Source organism: Toxorhynchites rutilus, chromosome 1, assembly GCF_029784135.1.
Source record: "Toxorhynchites rutilus septentrionalis strain SRP chromosome 1, ASM2978413v1, whole genome shotgun sequence".
Classification (NCBI taxonomy): domain Eukaryota; kingdom Metazoa; phylum Arthropoda; class Insecta; order Diptera; family Culicidae; genus Toxorhynchites; species Toxorhynchites rutilus.
Genome location: NC_073744.1, coordinates 10,908,348 through 10,927,681, shown reverse-complemented (window position 1 = coordinate 10,927,681; position 19,334 = coordinate 10,908,348). Strand labels below are relative to the sequence as shown.

The 19,334-nt window shown below is 38.5% G+C and overlaps 1 protein-coding gene across 1 annotated transcript in view; it reads right to left on the bottom strand.

Moving 5' to 3' along the window:
- The window catches only part of LOC129766974 (protein serrate), a 162,466-nt gene that overhangs the window by 20,908 nt on the left and 122,224 nt on the right, over positions 1–19,334 (bottom strand). Inside the window, exon 13 of the mRNA XM_055767572.1 lies at positions 11,535–11,685. Coding sequence (XP_055623547.1) covers positions 11,535–11,685 — 151 coding nt within the window. The remainder of the gene's footprint in view (positions 1–11,534; positions 11,686–19,334) is intronic.

Sequence of the window (19,334 nt, the reverse complement as noted above, 5' to 3'; positions counted from 1 at the left end):
CAAGTCTAATGGTAAATGGTATATGGTAGCAGTTGCGTTAAAAATGACTTGATATATGAAACGATTTATTTCAATTTTCATAAAAAAAAACCAAGGTGTGTTCCCGCTCGAGAACGGATCGTTCGGTTTAAGCTGTCTGTTTTGTTGTGTTCATTTTCGTCCAATGAAAGTTCATGCGGCAAGAAAGAATTGGAAAAATGAAGAAATATTCGAAAAAGTGATTTCCCATATGCTCTACCTATAGTATGAGGTGTTGTTAGTTCAATTAAAATTCGCATTGGGTTGAATAAACACTCAGAAAGTAAAAATTATAAAACAAAATTACCTTTTCCATTTCAAATCTGTTTTATCTATATTAAATAACACGATTTTACTGATGAGAAAAATTGATAATTGTGTTCGGTATTGATAATTATCTTATATTACATTGGTGAGTTTAGTTTTCTTTATTTCATCCATACATAACACAGGAGGCATCTCGTCTAGGGTCACAGAGGGCGGTTTTCATCATACCTCGTTCCACTTCGGCATCTTCTATCTGATACGCACCACTCAACGACTGTTTACCATACTTCTGTCATCATCACTCGATAAACACTGGCGGAGTGATCAAACAATACCCAACAAACTTTGCCCTTTTCAGGGCCACCAAATAATAATTTCATAATCAAAGAATTCAGCGATGTAAGTTTTCAAACATATCCAAAATCAACAGATAGCCTAACGGAATCCTACGTCAACTATGCGGTCGTGCCTCGGACACAACCCTTCTGTGACTTTTTCTGCCACGGTTTGTCATATGTCAAATGCCAATGCAAAACCGTTGCTTACGTCAGAAGTAGGGGGCATGTGAATGTGCTTTGAAACTAATAATTATCTTTAATAATAATTTAATAAACTGTTTGAAAACAAAATTGAACCACCAAAATTTAGATATGAAGTTTACAAGCAAATGCAAAATCTACATACAGATGGGCCAGTCCAAAAATCTCCTCGACCATCGGGGCCACCGGCATAGGAATAAGGTACAAAAAAGGGAAGGATGTCATTTTGTAGGTTTTTAATGAACTTTAAGGAAGAAAAAACATGAAAATTATTCGTCAGCTGTTCGGATGAATTTTCGAACTTTTGGTGTGATGCCACCCATCATTATCTGCACAGTACTGCAGATTATGCCACATTTCCTCGGTTTTCCTTTGATAATTGCCCAGTACAGGGTCTTTCAGATTAAACGCTCACGCAACAAAATTTGAATAACTTCTACAAAAGTGAATCGATTTTTATTTCAAAAAACGAAATAAAGCTTGTTTTGGGACATTTTCGATGTAACTACCTCTTTTTCAATAACGCGCTTTGAACGGTGAACAAAATTCTTCATGCACAACTCTAACATTACGACTTCGATGCTTTTGAAAATCCGAGTTATTTCTTTTTTAAGTTCGACGACGAGAAATGTTGAAATTCTTACCATAAGAGGACAAAGTTTCATTAAAGCTTCGGTTGCTCGAGTAATACGATTTCACTAAAAATACACGTTCTTGTAAAGTGTACATCTCGTTACCGTTTGTTTCGTCGATGATTTTCGTTTGTAGAGTTTAACTATAAAACATTTAGTGTGTAGGAAAATATGCCATAAAATACTTACACAATTGTTAGAGATTAGGTTAAGCAACATCTACACAGGCACATAAAGGCTGGAGTGAGAAAAAGGATAGGATGCAACGGATGTAGAGACAGGGTTAGAGATGAACAATGATGAATATATAGAGGAAAGGACAGAGAGAGAAGCAGACTAGAAAATCAAGAGAGTGAAGACAGTATAGGGTAGATGAAATAATGGATCATTTCCTGACTAGAGCGACGACAGAGAGTACTCATAAAACACACACAGAGAAAAGTTTTATAATTCAACAAAATAATAAATTGTTATAACAGAAAACCGTGACAACCAGTAGAAGCTGATAGAATCAGGTATTTATTGAAATTGTCGATGTCAGGATTACATAAGAAAAGACTGGGCTGGGCTGGTTCGCCTCTGCGGGTTAGATAATAACCCCAGAAAGCTGTTGAGTTGCAAGAATTGTGCAGAAACCCTAAAGAGACTCTAAAAACTATCCGATCAGACTGAAAGAGTAGCCGAAGTGGGGAATACAGTGTTACCATCGACGGAGGAAAAAAATGTTATAAGGAGCTATTCGATTTTTTTTTTGCGTGAGCGTTTAATCTGAAAGAACATGTATCTCTCGATGAGACGAAAATCCGGACAATTTGGTGGATTGATAGTTTTTTCAATTAAATCGATCTTGTTCTCCTTTTACCACTTGAGGACATCCCGGCTGTAATGGCAGCTTGCCAAGTTAGATCAGAACTTCACCGAACCTTTGTGTGATCGAATTAATGGCAAAACCTTGTTCTGAGACACTCTTCCTTGTAGACTTTTCCATTCAGTGTTGCCCCAGTGATGAAAACCTTTGTCTTCTCTCCACAACTGCAAATCTGTGAGAACAAATTTGAACCTACTCGCAATACGCTTGCCACGGAAACATTTGTTATTTGTCCGAAACCAGTTTCTAAGTATGTTTCATCGTCCATCAAAATGCATTTTTTGTACTCGGTCAACACTTACTCTTGCATCTTCCTTGCCATACGTTTTAGCAACCAGGTTTGGCTGTAAAGAAGGTAAAGCGAACGTGCTATTGTCTGCTATCCTTTCCTGTCCAAATGCAATTGGTACATACAGCGAGTTTGCTCAACACAATGGAAGCCTGAAGAGAAGCGAAACATTACATCGCAAGCCCCACCCCTATGTGATTCTACGGCCAACGCGTCTGGAAGAAGAGATGCATTGAGTGTTTTGGCGATACGAACACAAATTTCGGCATATAGCCAGCCTGTTTATCGCTAGAACCAAAATCAATCCATAAATTCCATAAAGGCATGGCGCTTTTCACTAAAAAGATAATTCAATACAATGCATTCTAAGGTAGTATCCGGAATAACAAATGATTTATTATAATTTGTTTTCCGCAGGAGAAACTATGTATGAATTTAGGAGTGATTTTTGGCTTATTGGTGGTTGATGACTTTCCAATCGATCATTCAACTTTCACGATGAGTTCGATGAGTTCGCATTGAAAATTAATTCCACTGCGATTGCTATAGTTGCAACCAACACAATCGGAGGCGATCTGACGTAGTGGTAACATTCGCGCCTCTAACGCTAAAGGTTACGAGTTCAATTCTCACTCCCGACGAAAACTAGTGCTAGTTGGATCTGATTGAATCACAAGAAAATGGTGGCAAACCGGTGAAAGTTTGAAAAAGTTGCGGCCTACAGTCAAGCATGGCGGTGGTGAGTTACTTTACCAACATTGATTTTTCAACCAATTGAGCATGACATTGATTGTTTTCTGCAGATAGAGTCATGGTGTGGGGATCTTTGGCTACATCCGGCGTTGGAGAACTTGAGTGCATCGATGGATCCATGACCAAGAAGGTTTATTTGGACATTTTGAAGCGAAAACTACCTGCGGCTACACGAAAGTATCGAGGTTGTTGAGTCGATGCCACAACGATGAAGAACAGTTATTGGAGCCAAAGGTGTTCACACGAAGTACTAAAACTATAGGAGCCAGAGAGGTGGATGTACTTCTTTTCCGTTATTTTTTAACTTTTTTTAACATCATGTCTCAAATGTAACTGTTGTATCGGAATCAATTTAGGGAGCAACAGGAAGTAGTGCAATACTTTCGCCAACAGAAAGTTCGTGAATAACAATCTGAAAATCTACGGCCCCCTCGGAGAGGGTACCGCGTGTGGGTAGCAATTATCGCGCAGTCGCGCAGTTCACCGCATTCTCATTCATACCTTCCTTGACAAACACAACGCAAACAGTGATTGATTTATAGAGTCCCACCGTTCGGTCCCATCGGTCCGACGATGATGATCGATAGTCAATTTGTTGGATCACGCGAGTGGCTTAGATTCCCAATGAGCCATTTTCCCACATGTCACACCAGAACAACCGCGTGGAACAATCGCTTTGCGCGTGGAGTTGAGTGAATTATTTGGAGGCCCAAACGAGCAGCAGCAACAGCGCGATAACAATCTCACATTCGGAGTTCGGAATTCGTGAGTGGCGTAATCAGACCATTCCATTTTTTGACATGTCGTCTCTCTTTATTATTCAGTTGTGTTGCTGCTGCTGTTGCTGATCGATACGCCCAATCAGCGCGCGCGTGAAAGCTCTGGCCAACAGCTGTTGCCGCCTCAATTGAACTCGATGAACAAGACGATGGCGGCAGTAAGAGCGGCACAGTTTTGACATACAACTTAATATTATACAATCAATCCTTTTTGCTCGCTGGAATCCGATCAGCAAAACAAAGGCGTAGATCATTACGCTCACCACTGGGGTTAACCACAGCCACTGGAGGTGAACCGTGGTGAAGAAGGTGGTGTGTCAATATTAGAGATGGGATCTGTCGATCACGATCCAATCGTCGTCGACGCATTTCATTTGCAGCCGGGGCCGCCATATGTGGCTTACGCGCGCACACACACACACACACACTGAAATCATCTCTTCATTATCCGCCGTCAGTCGTCAGTTGTTAATCCAGGCTGGACGGGATACTTTCACCCGCGCGCAGCTCGCACACCGTGGCATGTTCCTGGTGGATTAGGGCCATTCCATCGCTGCCGCCGGCGTCCTACAGGTATCTCTCAATCTCTGAAGGGGCACAAGAACTTGAACGCGATGGCAGGGCTATCGTTGACTAGAACATGAGTTGTAATTTGCTCCCTGCCAAGCGCGATCGAACATGACATCGGAAACATATTGCCCCACACAGACCCAGAGCCAGACCCAGACCGGGTCAGGGAGACGTCGATCCCTCCCGCGGAGACAGCTCTGATTGTGTTTTCGCTTTCGAAATGTTCGGGCTCGATAATTGAGAATAACGCGGGGCGAAATGAACACTATGCGCTATACGCTCTGTCGGCTGGCAGAAAATGTAATAAATATGTTGCCACTCCGGCGAAACTAAACGATTTCAAACCATCTTACAGGGCACCCCGCTGTGCCGGGGTTCAAATAGATACACATTCCCGTCACAGGTGAGCAACGGTTCGAAGTTCGAAGCTCTGGGCGCGATCGCAACTCCCAAAAGGGGGGGGGGGGGGCGACCCTTAATTCGTGTCTCATTTACCAATCCGTGCCGATTTGGGACAAATTCAATTTACACGTTCACACACCGTTCCCCCGAGAACGGGCCGGGCTGTGATCGAATCCCAGGAGAGATGCATGGCTCGGCATCGGCCTATTTTCTACATCCCTCTCGATGGCTCGCTTGTAAAAATTAACGATCCCGATGCCAAATTAAGAGCTTGTATGGCGGCTCCCCCTTCAGAGAGGGGATCTCAGGCGGAAAAAAACCAGAGAATTGATATATATATATATATATATATATATATATATATATATATATATATATATATATATATATATATATATATATATATATATATATATATATATAATATAATGATACCGCGTAGGATACCAATAACCATACATTTAATACCGAATAGGGTGGCTCTATGCAGAAAAAAAGATCTGGATATTTTTTTTCAAAAATTTGTCTTCATACCATACATATAACCTTAAATTTTGACCCCAATTCCTTATTTTTAATTGCGATTTTATTATTTTTGTGTCAAAAATATTCTAATAATTTAACCGTTGTTCGTTTTTTCAACAGAACGAATTCATTTAAGTTGTTCAATGACTGATGGCGTAACGCCCGCTTCATTGAACATCCATCTACAAATACACAAGTAACATCAATTCATCTAAAGCAGGGAGCATCTCCGACGAGCTGGAAGCCTTTTTGAATGAGCACAATGAGTTATCGAAATTCTTCAAATCACATTTGCTCGGATTACAAAATGACAATCACGCTATTGCCATCAACCCTGATAAAACATCAGCTGGAGAGCACGTGTGTGGATCCAAAGCACAAGCGCTGCTGGAATCATGATAGCACGGTGACACGAGAAATTTAATGCGAAGAAAAAACAATAATCTGGAATTCATCGTTGACACACACCGTTCATACGACCCTCGCTATGTTCTTCTTCAATGGCACTAACGTTCCCAAGGTTTGCCTTCTCAACGTAGTACTACTTGCGTCATTTTTATTAGTAAATAGTTGAGATTTGTATGACGAACAAGCCTTGAATGTATTCTGGAGTGGCAAGCTCAAGAATACGCGTGACTACAGTGCAAATCAGAAGGGTTACTTTAACGAAAAATCTCTTGCATAAACATTAGACCAACGAGACCCCGTCACAGATACTTAATTCATTTAGAACATCATTTCTCATTTTGATTTAATATTTATGAACATGCGACGAAACGAACAGATGGCGCGCTCGAAGGATTTTTATGTTTATCATATGGTGATTTGACATGGTTAAGAAACGCCAATTCAAGATATCGTAAGCTGTGCCAACAAACATATACGCGAAGGTAGAGATTGAACGACTGCAATTCTTACTACACAATCAACAAAAGCGACGCGAGGAATAATACATTCACTTACGAGACACTATCATGAGCAACGCCGACACAGCTTTAGTTATAGCCAGGCCAAAGCGCAATGCATTGTCATGACATTGCGCGTGTGTTCAAACACAAAATGAAGTTCGATCGTATTCGTCCCCACATATTGTTGGTTGTATTCTGTTGAATGGAAAAAGCGCAATTTTGCATTCTGTTCAAGCTCAAGTCCAATCGAGTTGAGCAAATGTGACAACCTTGCCACGCAATTCGACGTAAACAACATTGGTCTCCATGTTCCATTTCTATGAAGCAAAAATAGTAATGGTTTTTCGGGTGGAATAAACATCCAAACGAAATCGAATAATAATTTTCATTCAAATTTCAACAATTTAGAATTATTTCCGGAATTATGGAATTATGGAATTATTATGTAAAAGTCGATTTCGATTGAATTGTAAAATCCGATCACTCATATGCATATATGAATATTGAGTTCTACAAATCGGTGAAGAGTAATAAAAACATCAATGAATAAAGGAAGCAATATGGCTGTGTTTCAAACTTAGATAACCGATGTGAATACTCCTCGATTGAATGACAACGATAAAATAACGCGATTCCAAACAGGCCGATTAATCAGCTCCATTGAAGTTAGCTGGCGTATCGCTGTTTTCCAATTTATGAACGAGACCAAGCTGTTATAAACTGACCCATGTTGAAAATCACATGCACGTATTTTCTAACAAGGAGACAGCAATAAATATTGATTTTCTATATTTCATTTACTTTTACATATTACATTTTTCAGTTGACGTTTAACTTTTAAGAGATCAAACATGTCAATTACGTTAATGAAATACACCAAGAAACATCATATAACCTTTCGTTCAAATTATTTAATTCGTTTTTTTATCGGTCACATTCGATTTATTTTAAAGATCGTTAAAATATTCAAACACACTTACAATACATTAGTGTGTTTTATTCAACACCCAAAATATTCACTAGAAATAATTTATTTGGCAGAACAACGTTTGCCTGGTCAGCTAGTATATATATAAAAATGGAGTGATGTCTGTCTGTCTGATTCTTATGGACTCGGAAACAAGTGAACCGATCGACATAAAGACCCCTCTCTGAAGGGGGAGCCGCCATACAAATGAAACACAAATTTCTAAATTTCTCGAGAATTAATCAAGCAAATGAAACCAAATTAGGCATATTGATGTTTTAGGGTACAATGAGTGATTCTATGGTGGTTAGATACCTCTCCCCCTTCTCTGAGGAGGGGCTGCCATACAAATGAAACGCAAATTTTTGCATTACTCGAGAATTAACCAAGCTAATTTAACCAAATTAGGCATATGGAGGTTTAAGGGTGCAGTAAATGATTTTATGGTGGTTAGACACTCCACCCCTCTAAGAGGGAGCTGCCATTCAAATGAAACACAAATTTTTGCATTACTCGAGAATCAATCAAGCAATTAAAACCATATTTTGGCATGTAACGTGACGGAGAAACATGTTATTTGCAAGTGGTTGAAAAATCTTGAACGAGAATTGTGTCTGAAAATAATCTGATATTATTATTTCGAGTTTTGGTAGAAGTACTAGGAATTTTATAGTAAAAGGTAACTTTAAGAGTAGATTAGAAGATCAATCAATCAATAATTCTGCGATTGGACCCATGAACAGCGCTTAGTAAGAAAACGTGGATGTGATAACGAAAAATAAATTTTAGGCGGGACGAAGTTTGCCGGGTGAGCTAGTTTCCTATAGAAAGAGAAATCGAGAAATGAAGATGGAAAATTGCAAAAAAATGGATTTTTTTTCCAAAAAAGCGAATTCTAAATTTCGCGCATGAAATGACGCGCAGAGCAGAGAAGGAATAGTGCAAAAAAAAACAAAACTGTTTGTTTTTTTAATTTTTTTGATCTGTATTATAGTGACTTTCAACTCATTTGGCTGGTTCGTCACTTTTACTTCCTTTTTTGGAAGATTTCGGGAGTGAGAATTGAACTCGTGACCTTTAGCGTGAGAGGTATGGATGTTACCACTACGCTAGATCGCCTCCACGAAAACTGTTTGTTTAGGATCCCACACGGGTGGCGTAGTGAAGGTTATGAACAGGAAAATATAGATAGGGATTCGTTTGCTGGCAATTAGCAAATAATGAGATCGTAAAATCTTCACCAAATTGAGTCCCTTTAGCGATAGCAAAGGATGGAAACCGTGGGATGACTTTATGCAGCAAATAGGCAGGCAGATAACCGATGCGGTTTCGGTTATCTGAGTAGGAAGGGGAGATATTTTCGTGTCCGTTTAATTTTCATCTAGAATAAGAATTCGTATATATATAGTCCAAATTCTTATTCAATATGTTAGTTTACATCGAGTTAGACAAATCAAAAGGTTCATGATAGCGAGGAAATAAACAGTACAATTTCGGAAGCAAACCAGGCCGAGTTTATTTCTCAAAATCAAGTTAACCATCAAAATCAAGTCAGCCGAGTTCAGCATCTGCAATACCATAACATAACAGAGCAAATCCCAAACCGAAAAGCAGACCACTTACTTCATTCGGACGGACGGATTCTGGAGCCGTTTGAAAAAGCGCCCCATATCATAAGACTGCCTCCACCAAAGCACCGGTCCAATTTCACCTGAGGATTTCATCGAAGAGCATACCAAAAATACACGCAGCAGTCAGGACTATCTAAATTGACCAATCTCGCTTGTACGTGCCTTGGGGTAAGGTTAGGTCTCTTCTCCTTTTTAGTGCAAAACGAATGTCCAGATCCTCGTAAAATTTGCGATACACTTTTCGATCTTTTCGATATGGGAAGGTTAAGCTCCCGCATTATTCCCGAGACATTGACCTTTCCATACTCTCCAAACTGTATAATGCGGTTTCGGTCCCGGTTTTTTAAAAAAGTGAGACACTGTACCTTCCTTCTTGAACTGGGCCTTGACAATTGCCCAGTAACGTCCAATTGGCCGCAGCTGGGGACAGTTAGAAGGGTTGAGGTCTTTTTCGACGACCATGATGTTGTTTTTTGAGTGGTAGAGTGGATTTGGCATAATGTTCTATAAACTAGAAGCATTCTTCCCCATTAATTTGAGCATGTATAGTCCCTTTTGTGAAGAAAGTTTACGATCGCATGCCACACGTGCAAATGGCTTGCCAAACGAACACTTTTTGGCCGAATTTTTCCATCGCAACAGTCGTATCCGCTAATGGTACACTCTCTCCAATCGATTTGGTAAAAAATTGAGGTCCCAGCAGCGTTCTGGAATCTTCTTTGATGTATGTTTCGTCATCTATGAGAACGCATTGGTTGGGATTGTTTAAAATACGCTCATATAGCTGTCGAGCCTTCAAACCATGTCTCTGTTTAATTCGCTGAATCATCCCAACACTGGTTTTGAACTTCTTGGCCAAATCACGAATAAATGCAAACCTGTTCTTCTGGATATAATTTACAACTTTTCGGTCCAATTCGGGATTACTTGGTCCGGGTTTTCGTCCACTTCTGCTGAGATCCTCGAAAGAACACTCATTACCGAACATTGCAACGATTCGTTTAACACTTTCGGGACAAACTTAGATTTTTTTTCTATTTTGTGGTGCGTAACATCCTTTTCGGTGCACCAATTGGGCAGAATTTTTTTTTCAGTTTCCAAATCAATCCGCGACATTTCGAGAACAATTTCATGACAGCGACTAAATGAGTTGTATTTCGATTTTTAACATGTAAACAAAGCGTGCTCTGATTACACGACAAAACAAAAGTTCACTCGTTTGTGTGTAATAACGAGTTAAATGTTTAAGACTACTTTCCGATACATTCCTTAGTTGAAGATAGTCTCAAGTTCAATCTCGTTACTGTTTCTCAAATTCATCGGATATCCTGGTTTCGTGAAATTATCTAGCACTGTTCAGGAAAGCCTCGAAACATTAGTGTATGAATAGTGGAAATTGTACGGAATTTTAACGCTGGGAAAACTTATTAAGTCGATTTGCGACAATCATTGATAAAAAAAAGTAGGTACAGTTTTGTACCAGGAGAATTCAATTTAACGAAAACATTACACATGTGCAGACGGAAGAGCTATTATGACAGTTCTCATTTTCAACCGAGTAAACTTTGACAGGGTTCCCAGTTTATATTCAACGGACAATTCTCATTCCGACACAGTAGAAAGTAAAAAAATGAGAAAAAAAACAATCAGGATCATTTCTGAAAAAAAAACAAAATTAAGTGTTCGTCAGGATATCAGGGAACTTGCCAAAAAGTCTGGGAATTCCTGAAAAATTAGGAAGGTTGACTTCTCTGGTAATAACTACAAAATGCTACTTGGCTAATAAATTTGTAGCTTTTAGTACATTATCTGTATTATTAGTAGGTTTAATCACAATGAACCCGTTTAACTTAAAAAGTTTTTTTTACTTTTTTTTGTTATAGAATCGCTGTATATACAGTAAGTTACAACTAATTCGACATCTAGCTAATCGGACAGACCTGAAATGCGACACGAATAATTGGACATCTTTGTAAACATCGAGTTTGGGATCCAAATTGGCCCTAGATTGAAAGTCGCCACCAGTCGTCGACACTGTACCACTGTCATCGTTATCACTGTCAGCTTGACATACATGTTCCTTACACATTAGAGTTGATCAAAAGCAATTTTTCTATCGTAATAAAGTCACAGATGATCTTACGCAACTTGTTTCGATCATAACAAGTAGCAAAAATACCACAAGTGTTGAAAACATGATGGACATATTTTGGCCCGCTTGCTTGTATGGAAATCTCCCATAGTGCGTGCGAGGCATCGTCGATGAAATATTATAATGAATAATTGTATTGCTATGAATGCGACAGCCATAATCTCATCGCCCAAACGAAGTCGGGTGATTGTCACCTATTGAGTGGGGAATGTGAGTGTGTGTGGAAGTACTTACCGTTAGAGCAGGGTGGGGAAGCGCACGGCGTCCGGAGGAACTCGCAGTGCCTACCGGCACGCCCCGGGGGACAGTGGCAGTAGTAACCACCCGGTGTGTTCAAGCAACGGCCCTCGATGCAGGGCGACGAGGTGCAGTGGTCCTTCGCTTCCTGGAATAATAGATGGGAGGAAATTGGGTTCGATTAGTTTCCACCGAATGGAAATATTATTCAAATTCATGGTTTTATTATATTGCCCATCGAAAAAAAGAGAAAGAAAAAAAACCGTCGGAAACCGTCATTTATCTCGTCAGTAGTAAGCGTCCTTATCTGTAATCCCCCAACTTGGGTACACATTCCGACCATCATCAGAATGCTAAACTCACGCTAAGCCATAATTTATCATCGTCTTCGGCAAGCGCCAACTGCGATTATTCCGCAAACAAACATAACCTCGACGGGGGCTGTCAAAATTTCAACCAAACATATATGATATTAACTCCCGACAGGAGACAGAAAAAAAAGCTGTCCAACAACCAGGATTAGTAACTGTTTTCTATTTTCTCCCAATCGACACACACTCGAAAGCTCGCTTGTCACCTCATCCGCCTTCAAGATCCCACTGGAGGAGAGATAGAGAGGTTTCATTCAGCAATTTTTTTTCGAGAGGCAAATTAAATTTTTATGTTAATTATTTCACTGCCATCGGCGCGGTCCATCGGGCGGGTATCGGGAATCCTCCTCCTCGTTGTGCTCACCCCTTCCTTACCCCGCCGCGCGCGTGGTAAGTGTGTGAGAAGCTGTGCTACCTTTTGTTTCGCTATCATCGTTAGCCACTCTAATAATGTTATGCGCGGGACTGTCGCATTAATAACGGTTCATGGTTCGATTAAGCGGTTGAGTCTGCGGCCGCCACTGTGCTTTTCAGAGGAGTGGGGATTATAGGGGCACATTATCATAACAATGTCACGAAAATAGGCAACACCACCACCGCTCGCGGGTCCAATTTTATCACACGTCACAAACCACAAGTGGTGTGTCCGTGGTGCGAGGTGGCATGTCAGGTTGGCAGGTAGGCAGCAGCTGATAAAGCTATTCGTTTCGAGCATTTTTACAAGTTTTTTTTTTTGCTGGGCTTCGTGTCTTTTGGTTACGCGGGCTACGCAATCGTGAAGGATCATTCTGACGACGACGAAGACCACAGCTAATCGGATTAGTTTTCCCCTTGGTCAATTGCCCTCGTGGTCGTGTTCCTGCTCAAATTTTTGACAGCTGTCTGTGTAGCGTGAGAACAAGCGTTATGACACTTGTTGCTGTTCACCGCGCGCTCGGACAACTTTCTTTCTGCGTCTTTCTTTCTTTTTCGTGGAAAAGGTGTCAAAATATGTATGAATGCAATCCAATCCCGCGAGAGAGAGAGATCCGCGCTGGCTTGCTGACTTGTCTGCCAACGTTGGAAATGTGTGAAAATCCGACTACTCTCGAAGGGCACAGAGTCGAGTTGAGCTTTCCGTTTAATTGAGGGGGCTTTTTTCTTGTGTTTCGCTGAGTGTGCGGTAAGCCATGTGTCAGCTTTTCTCAATGATACGTAATAAAGTGGTACACACGGTTTGGGTTTATTGTAGCTTTTCTCCACTTTCGCGCCGAGGATCAAAGTGGGAATCGTCCATCGGTTTAACATCAACTTGTTCAGCACTCAGTGAGAAAAATGTGTTCAATCCACACATTTTTTCGTATTCCAAGAGAATATGAATAGTTTTTGGAAGATAAAAGGGTTTAATGTGAAAAATTTATTTTGCCACCCATATGCACACTGATCTCATGGCAAGCCACGCGAATACTGAAGCCAAAACGTCTGCGTTTACTGTGATTTAAGATTGCATAGACACAGACATCCAGAGAAAAGACACTTCGTTCATGTCAATCCGGTATTTTAGTATTTCGGGAAATTGTGAATGACAAAAAATAGTTTACAATCGAACCAGATTTTGAGCGGTTTCAGACACGCTACTGTTTGTAGTGGTTCTTGAATATGCTTTGGAGGTAATTACAGCTAAAGTAAAAGAGATACAGGCCGGACCCGATTATACATAATCGAATTTGGTATATAATCGAAGGGCAATTTTTTAGGGTTTTATATACAGCCATTCCATGTCAAACCGATATAGTGGTTCTTAGATGTCCATGAAAAGTGGTAATTTTGTTCTTTATGGCAAAACATAAGACCCGTATTTTTCCTATTAGGGTCCACATTTCCATTTTAGGGAGGTCCAAAAAATCATTTTTTCCACTATTAGGGTAAATGATCTTGGTTTGTCAGATTTGAGGTGTTTTTACGCAACTAGTAAATGCAAATCGATTTTTCTTCATGAAAATCACACATAATCGATACGAGTTTGGGTTTGTTGAAAAACCCCAAGTCTCTAGTTGCTAATACTACCATAAGGTGTTGAAATTATTCAGTTTTTTATGTTTTTTAACGATTTTCCTTAAAGAGGAATTATGATCATGGTTTGCCCAAAAAATGATCATGGTTTTTTCGGTTTTAGAAATCACCATTTTTGAATGAAAACATTCGAATTCACAAGTAGATGTTGCATTTATCATTGCTTACTGTCATCATATTTATCCATTCATAATTTAGGCTTTCTCCAAAATATTGCCTTTTCTTGGACATTTTAAAAGAGTTACCTCAACACACTCAACACAGAGAAACTTTATTTCTGCTATTTGCGAAGGAAACAATAAACATACTGCAGCGCGCCAAGCGGTTGCCATTGAAATCATGTGGACTAAATAACATTATTGAATTGGACAACTCATGATCAGAATTGAGTTCATCAAAATGTGTTAATTTAATGGTTTAGCTATTTAAATCTGACACAAATGGTGTGCAAGCATGTTGTTTACAATATTTGTGAGTGTTAGAATCCAGAAAAGGTCTGATTACGTGCCATATAATCATCTGGTGATCGATTAAAAGTTAGCTCGAATGAGGGGCGCATTGACACAAATAGAAGATGTATTTTATAATCCTTCAAAACATGTGATTCCGTAAAAATATACTATGAAACTACTGTAAATAATGAAAAAGACAATTTAATTTATATGTTTTGAAACATTCGAATACTTTATTTGACACCGGAGCGCTGAATTAGAGCATTCAAAAAAGTGGGCAAACCATGATCATATTTTCGACTGGACAAACCAAAATCATTTACCTTAACCAAAATGACTAATAACTTTTGAATCACTAAACCGATTTAGATGATCGGTACATCGAATTAAAGCCAATAAGCTAGCCTTTTACGAAAAAATACTGAGCTTGCAAAAGCAATGGATTTTATTTTCGTAATTATTGACCAGTAATTATAATTATTGAATAATTTTTTTATTGTTTTCATGACTTTGGACTAGAGGGCGCTATATTTTTTTAAATATTTTTTCTTGAAAGCTGAGGATTTTTTACATAATATATCTCGATTTCAGAGATGCTATTTTTTCATTTTTGAGATATGGGTTTTCAAAATTCACCAATGGTTTGAAAGATCATGATTCCCCCTTTATCCAAAAATGATCTTTCGCAAAAAATCATAACATTTGAGCTACTGAACCGATTTAGGTGATCGACATATTAAATTGAAGCCAATAAGCTAAAAAATATCATACTTGCGGGAAGATTGGAGGATTTTTGAACGAAGACTTAAAACATGTTAAATTTGCAAAATAATAACTCAAAAACGAAAACGTAGCACCTCTGATACTGAGATATGTTATGTAAAAAATCCTCAGCTTTCCAGAAAAAATATTAAAAAAATTAGCGCCCTCTATCTTTACCCGAGAAAACTATGAAAAACTAACTCAATCAATAGTTACAACTTTTACCAATCAACCGAACACATTCAGCAACTTGTGAAACCGATTACGGGAAAAGATGTAACGAAGCTAATTAAAGAAATCATTTTTTGTTCGAACACACGTACTGTAATGTCATGACAATGCATTCCGTTTTGGCCAGCCCTATTGCAAAGGCTGTGTGAGCGTTGCTCGCGATAGCGTCTCAAGTGAATGTATTGATTGTGTTGTATGAATCACTGTTGTCTTGTCGAAGGTCGGGCATATGCCGTCAAAATTTCGTTCTGACTGACTCCAGATAATTGTTTCTTCTTCGGATCACTATTTTTCATGCGTCGTTGTGCAGTCGTCTACCATAATTCCAGTAATGTCTTCAACAATTGTTTGGAAAAGGAACAGCAATCGAAGTATTTGGATACTGTTCATACAAAAATGCTAAAATCACTATAAAAAAAAGTCACAGGAGGGTTGTGCCCGAGACACGACCGCATATTTGGCGTAGGATTCCGTTAGGCTATCTGTTGATTATGAATATGTTTGAAGAATTACATCGTTAAACTCTTTGATAATGATTTGGTGGTCCTGAAAAGGGCTGCTTTGTTTGGTTGTCGGGTATTGTTTGTTCACTCCACCAGTGTTTACCGAGTAATAATGACAGAAGGATGGTAAACAGTCGGTGGTTGGCGTATCAGATAGAAGATACTGAAGTGGAACGAGATATGATGAAAACCGCCCTCTGAGATCCTAGACGAGATGCCTCCTGTGATATGTATGGAAGGAAAAAAGGGAAAAAACCTCACCAATGTAATATAAGATAATTACTAATACCGAACACAATTATCAATTTTTCTCATCAGTAAAAACATATTGCTTTGATATAGAGAAAACATATTTTAAATCGAAACTTTCCTTGGGTCTAAACTTTCCTTGGGTGAAAATGAACACAACAAAACAGACAGCTTAAACCAAACGACCCGTTCTCAAGCGGGAACACACTTTGGTTTTTATTTATGAAAATTGAAATAAATCGTTTCATATATCAAATCATATTTAACACAACTGCTACCATATACAATTTTACTTTTACATTTGTGCTAAATTTTTCACAATCCTATCACTCACCCTACTTGCAATACAAAAATGTCCCCGACTTGCATATATTTGTAATGCCGATTTCCCCCAGGCAGCTTGGTTTTGATGTCTCTGTTAGGGATCCACCACATGTTTCGTCAATTTCGACCAATCAGAATTGGGTATTTCCGTTAGGATAGGGGTTAAGATTTTCAATTGTTCGATAGTTAGTTTCATGACATATATTATTTTCTTCAATATGAAAAATTTTTATGGAGTGCCGGAACCGATTGATGCAAAAATTTCATCAATCCATCATGAAATGACTGAGCAATAAGCGTTTGAAATTGGACAATTTTCGAGATGTACTCGATTTACGATTTTCAATTTGTACCCCAATATGTTCCCGAAAGACGTAATCCTACGTCAAAATAGGGAGTGGATGTAAGAGGACTAAATGTTGTGGTCAGATATGTATTTTTGAAGCCAAATTAAAGAGAAGGATGCAAAAAAATCAGTAAATTTGAATTTTTCTGCATTGAACCACCCTGATCGGTATTAAACATACGGTAACTGGTTTTCTAGCGATACTAAAATTCACTATACGATCCATTCTCATGCCTACCGAGTTTCTTATGGAAAATATAATTTTTGAATATAACAAAAGAATTTAATTTTTTTTATTGTTTCCTTTAACACGTTGAGCCCCGCATTGTTCTGGTTTCCATACTAAAAGTACGCTACTGAGAACGGTGCTGTTGATTCCATTTGAAAGATGAGAAAAGTCGGCATTGGAAACAGATGTAAACATTTGAATCAGTGGAATTAAGAAACATTTTAGAATTTAAGAATTCTAATTTTAGCATTTTCTTTGGAGTTTATATAAATTTTCTCCAAAAAAAGCATAATAAACTTGATTGTTTTAAATTTCTTAGCAATATAACTTTGAACAGTTCCAAATGGGGCTTCAATTAGAATCTTCAAAGCCCATGACTTTCACTGTATAAAATCGGATCTACAACTGTATTGTGTGGGTATTTGAGTAACTGAGTCTGTATACAATCGGGTCCGACCTGTAGCGGTTTGGTGTCAAAAAAAGAATCGTAAAGAAGTTTGTAAGATTTATTTTGGTTGATTAAACCAGTAAAGTTTTGGAAGAAAAATTACGAAAACGGTTCAAAATCGCTTCGTATAGAAATACACACACAGCCATTTAATGCCAAACCGAAACACTGCCGGAATCTCGCAAGGTGACGTAAGCGCCAAAGTTGACTTTTTTTTATTATGGATCGATAAAGAATGCCAAATACTTTAAAAAAACTGAGAAGTCTTGCAGAAATGTGGAAAAATGACCCGTAAAAGCATGGAAACTGAGTGGCGTAAGCGCCATTTCTACTGTGAGATGACGTTGATCAAGTTGATTTATAAACCATCTTCTATTAGAACTGCAAATCATGCATATAGAATATATGTTTAAAAACCTCGTTAAATATTCAAATTCATAAAATCAAAGACAGCTTAAAGGAATAATTTATCCTAGATTGAAGTGTACTGCTGATATCACATATTTCTCATAAAGACCGTAACTAAATAGTTAAAACTCATCAATTTGATTGTTGATTACAAGGATTTCCCAATAGTGTCTTTTTTATTTTCAAGCATCAAGGGTCGAAGCTCATATCCTCCTTCGGATGAATTGAAACTGAGTGTTGATTGAGGGGCAAATGTCGTGTTTGATGAGCAGCTGCACTCTTATAAATTCTCTATCGAAACGCATTTGGTAATCATATATTATAGCTTATATCGGATAATTTCGGACGGCATTAGCTTATTTAACACGGATGGTTTAAATTGCATTTCGGATTGGAAAAAATCGGTGCTGTCCATAATTATTACAATCGAGTTCTCAACTACGTTAGCCTTCTCGACGCATACTACAAACCCGCAAATGGAACTTGGGGGGAACTTGGAAGTGGATGAATATAAAATAAACAAATACGTACTTTTTAGTCGTTGTAAACTACTAGACGCAACCACATATCGCTTTGTTTACATCCGCATTTCTGCAGCTGCGATCAGAGTAAAGATGGGCAAATCAGCTCATCATGGTGAGCGGCTCAGAGCCGTTCAGCTCATACAAGAGAGCTGCTCATTTGGAACAGCTCTTCAGCTCAGTTGAATTTTGCGGTTGTCCACACAATTGCATAACTACCATGGGACATTTTATAGTGTGCATTTTCATAATGGACGGAAAGCAAAAAAATAAACGAATTTAATATATAATTGTACACAAACTAAAACTAATATGAATTCTAATAATATGATATAAAACAAAAATTGAATGCTGAAATCCAACATAGAAGATGCTAAGGATATGCTGAACTTAAACAACAGAAAAACCAGCAGTAGCCAAATAAAATGCCTTCAGAAATATTGGCCAACACAACGTCTTTTGATAAAACTACCGAGATATTTTTTGCATCCAAGTATATAAAAATAAATCCACTTATAGGCGCAACGAGAAATAATTCTTCGCGATGACAAAAGTAACAAAAAGACCATTATCAATCATTAGCATTTATGCCGGGTTGTTTCTGAATTGTTTTGATTCAGCACGCGGAAATAAGTTTATGTGTTTCAACAGTCATGTTTAAATAACAATATAATATAGTAATTTCATTTACAAGCATATAATAATATTTATTATTTTGTTTGGTAACGAACGATTGAGTTTCTTCAAAACAAAAACATTTTTCCTATCTGGCATCTCTGCTAAAGCCAAAGAACGAAGAGGGACACACGAAAACAAACTGACGTCATATCATAAAACGCGGGAGACGAAAAATTCTTTCGCGTCTCAAGATTCACACTCTCTGCAGCTTTTGCGCTCCACA